Here is a 4,423-nt window from a genome sequence, read left to right as displayed (position 1 = left end):
TTATATGTTTGTGTTAAAACATAACCGGAACAGATCCCTGGATATGTAAATTGGTCAAATACTCAAATTTTCAACTTCTTTTTGTAATTATTTTTCTGTGAACGAAGTGGGACGAATTTTGGTGCTTGACATTGCTACCTGAAGAAGTCAGAGAGCTTGACAAAGATCTTAGATAGATCACAAAGGAGAAGAACGAAGCTGTTCGTGGCCAGTACTTTGAATAGGTAATTCTTATTTTAATGACCTGATCGAGCTTTGACTTTGACTTATTCAATTTTTAAAAAGGCACGGGAGCTACGAGACAGAGAAATGGATCTTAAGACTCAAATATCTACTCTCATTGAGTAAAACATGGAGATGAGTAAACCCGATAGTAAGACTGGCTGGTGATGAGGGTCCCACAGTTACAGAAGTCGACATTTTATCACCTTTACTTGGAGTGGTGTATAACCAACCGTACAGAAAGTATCTAGTGATGAATCAGAACGTCTCCTCAAAATGGAAGACCCCCTTAACACACATTAGTATAATTAAAAGCATCAGGCTCTAACTACCTAGCCAACATTGTTTCATCTGCGGCACTTAGGGGAATGAAAAGGAAAGAACGATACAATTTTGTGAAGACTGAACACTCCGAAATTATTCGGGTTAAGGGCATTCAATTTTAACCTTAAAAAGGCCCATTCAAGCCATATAATTTACATCCACTTTAACTATAAACATGTCTTCAGAGCTTAATTCAAGTGATCAAACTCTCCTTTTTACAATCTTTATCATCTTTTTTCTAGGTTCCATTTTATTGGACATCTCCTCTTGCTCTAAGTGGTAAAACAATCAACGATGATTGACTGATTGGACCCCATACAAGATCTGAACAGCAGAAATGTACGGAACAATGCTGATTTTAGAGTAGAGACGGCAGGAGAGTTCACTAGAATTTCTTGAAGTGGTAGGCGGTGATACCAAATATGATGGTAGAGCCAACCCCGAAACAAAATTTATAATAGTTATGCACACACACGCACATATATTTATATTTATATGATATATAATAAGATCGAAATGTTTATAAAATACCTTATTTATGAATTTATCCAAATATGATACCCTTGAAGGATTTGTGTTACATAAAGTTGTTATGACTATATAAAGACATATATGGGTATTAAACAATGTAAAGTGACTCACGATTTGCATCATTGACTAATGTTAACGTCAAAGCTAAAGAATGTTGATGTTGATTCGGCATATGGTAGCATTGGTAACGCATCCTCGTATATTAAGGGTACAATATTTGCTTGAACCATAGATGGAACGTGCGATGTTCGTATTGTTTCTAACTCTACAGCTACTTCCTTCATTGTTGGTCTGTTTCTTCCTTTCATATTCAAACATCGCAATGCAAGGTGAGCTATTGCAAGAAGCTCATCCCTAGTGCCCTCCTAAATCACATTTGCATCAAAAATTGACATACCACGCTCTTCTTCCATAGCCAACTCAAAGTATGAAGCCAAACTTCTATGTTCACCGAATCCCGTTAAGAGTATTGGTTTTTCTCCTGTCAAGAGTTCAACCAAAACAACTCCAAAACTATAAACATCACTCTTCTCAGTGAACCGGTTAGATTGGAAATACTCGGGATCTAGGTAGCCAAATGTACCTTTGACTAAGGTGGTCAGGTGAGTTTGATCTAACGAGACAAATCTTGAAATTCCAAAGTCAGAAATTTTGGCCCTGTTCTTGTCGTCTAAAAGTATATTAGTGCTTTTGATGTCCCTATGAAATATTGGAATGAAAGTTGCTGAGTGCAGGTAAGCGAGTGCTCCTGCAACCTCTGCAGCAATTTGTAATCTTATATTCAAAGAAATTGGGAATTCTTGATCTTCGTTGTGAAGACGTTCGTATAACGTACCATTTGAAATGAATTCGGAAACTAGGAGAGGAACGTCAGTTTCTAAGCAACATCCTAATAATTTGACAACATTCCTATGCGTAACTTGCGAAAGAATGACAACTTCATTGATAAATTGTTCTAATTGACTTTCATCGATTACTTTTGACTTTTTGACCGCCACAATCCTTCCATCTACTAACATTCCTTTATAGACTGTACCTTGTCCTCCTCGACCTAGAATTCTATTCTCATTGAAGTTGTCAGTCGCCTTCTCCAATTCACGTGATGTAAAAAGTATGGTTTTGTTAACTAAAGACGGGTCAGCTTCTTCTTGTTGTTTTAAAAGTAAACCACCGTTGCGTTTGAAAAACTTTTTTCGTCGTCTCCTTTCTTTTATTTTCTTTATCAGATTGTACAGTACATAGCTGAGTATCGCGAGACAAATTTCACCCATGCTTAATATGAAGCCTGAATGAAAACCATTATAAAACATAATGCAATTAGACCAAACATTTTACAGAAGTGAAATGATTATTGAGCAAGGGATGTGAAATTCCTCATTGTTTTGTACAGTAATAAATAATTACGAGGTTTCTACAATTAGGAATATAGATTGTCAACGCTTTTCAAAGTTAGGGCATTTAGTTTTTTAAAATAAAATGACACATGAATTTCTCTCTTTTGGATGTGTTTGTGTTCAATATTTAGTTTTCAAATAAATCGATGAATCTAGTCAATCAGACTGACGGAATCTGTATTAATTTCGTTGGATTGATTTTAGTTCATTTCAATTTTTGTAAAAAAAAAAACACATAAAATCTTTATATTCATTACGTACGTACCTAGAATAACGCCCCGCAACGTTACCTTGAGGCCCTCATTATAATAAAACTCTGGTGGATAAACAGAACAATTGAAGACTTCATCTGGATTCTTATAGTCACAGTAATTTCCGTTTTCTCGGCACCTTGCACATTCTTCCTTAACTAAAACCACATACGTTTTATATAAAAGAAAATAGGTTAAAAAACAAATCCGGACAAGCATATATCCTAGAAAACAAATAGGTAAGCAAAATAAAGACACTATAGGTAATAAATTTATATAGTATTATTACATATTTACATACGTACCAACGCACCCATCTTTTAAATATCGGTTCCCTTCGAAAGCCGAATCCATGTCACACGACCAAGTATCCAACTGAGTACCGTTACTACCAGTCGTTATTGTTCTCTTACGATCCTTATGTTTTTGACAACAATTTATTCGAGAAAAGTCAAGTTCAGACAGAGTCCACAAAAGTATTACCGGAACAACGTCCGAAATATTACCATCACGAACGTACGAATTTTTATCAACAAAGAAGGCAGACTCACAAGATTTATCTCTGCCCGTAAGCTTCACAGCGTACGACTTGAGATAATAAGGAACTGTTGTTTGGCAACATGTAATGCCAAGGCACGTGTATTTCTCGTTAACAGTACGTATACTAGTATCATTATATGTCGCTGAACACCCGCTCAGCACATTCCCGTTATCCGAAATGACAACGTGACCACGCCCTTCAAGCACTAGTTTATTATCATCACTAGAAAACCAAAAAGGGCTCCAACCAAGATCAACACTACTCTTTGTATCATGAACACTAATATCGTTTTGGCAACCTAAGGTTTTTGTCACTGTTGGCGTGTTCACAGTGACCGTTTGTTTTTTCAAGTCGAAACTTATGATTTGGAAGTGGTTGAGTGCGGATAGATATGGCGTCGAGGAGTTGCACTCAACAACGTACCATTTGTTGAAGGAACAGTGTGCTCCGATACCAAATGGATATGGAATTGTTACGTTCCCGCATTTATCAGTACACCCATGCTTGGCATAGCGTGGAAGTACTGATTCAGATTTTGTTAATGGAAGGAAGATGAGTAAAAAGTGGGCTGCTTGAAGTAACTTCATATTCAGATTTTGTTAATGGCGTAGCTTTCATCCCTAAATTCGGTGTAAAGTGTAATTGATTACGTAACAAGGCTTGCCCAATCAAAGGAAACAATTCATGATCTTCTTTAAGTAGCGAGGCAGGACCGTTTGGTTTTTTGAAAAACCATACTTGTTTGAAAATGTAAGGGATGTCTTGGTGGAGAAACGCAAGAAGTTTCAAAAAGTTAGGATACTTACGCACATCAAGGAAATAATCGGGTGTATAAATCATCAATTCTCGATCAAATTCACCTCCGTAATAAACTTTTAAGCAAACATTCAATGGATTCATTTTGAACTGTGTGTGTTATGATTTGAGAGTTTTAGAAGAGAAGAAGTGTGTTATGAGTTGAGAAGAGTGGTTGTTTATAGGGAAAAAACTAGCCGTTTTTCTTTTTTGAAAACAAAAAAAAAATAAAAAAAAAATAAAACGTTCAATAATATAACCGTTATAATTTAAAAATATTTTTAAAATATAAATATAATCATAATAGTAATAAAATTAATATAAAAGAAATTAATAAATCATAAAAAAAGAAAAATAAAATGTCA

The 4,423-nt window shown here is 35.4% G+C and overlaps 1 protein-coding gene across 1 annotated transcript; it reads right to left on the bottom strand.

Moving 5' to 3' along the window:
* Positions 1-1,053: 1,053 nt before the first annotated feature.
* LOC139889389 (wall-associated receptor kinase-like 9) lies at positions 1,054-3,850 on the bottom strand. The gene is made up of 3 exons (XM_071872346.1): positions 3,028-3,850; positions 2,737-2,880; positions 1,054-2,362 (listed from the first exon to the last, which is right to left on the bottom strand). The coding sequence occupies exons 1-3, from the start codon at positions 3,848-3,850 to the stop codon at positions 1,443-1,445; spliced, it is 1,887 nt and encodes a 628-aa protein (XP_071728447.1). The 3' UTR covers positions 1,054-1,442.
* Between the last annotated feature and the right edge of the window lie 573 nt (positions 3,851-4,423).

Source organism: Rutidosis leptorrhynchoides, chromosome 2 (genome assembly GCF_046630445.1).
Source record: "Rutidosis leptorrhynchoides isolate AG116_Rl617_1_P2 chromosome 2, CSIRO_AGI_Rlap_v1, whole genome shotgun sequence".
NCBI lineage: Eukaryota > Viridiplantae > Streptophyta > Magnoliopsida > Asterales > Asteraceae > Rutidosis > Rutidosis leptorrhynchoides.
The sequence above is the reverse complement of the archived record's forward strand: the minus strand, read 5'-3'. Positions and strand labels throughout refer to the sequence as shown.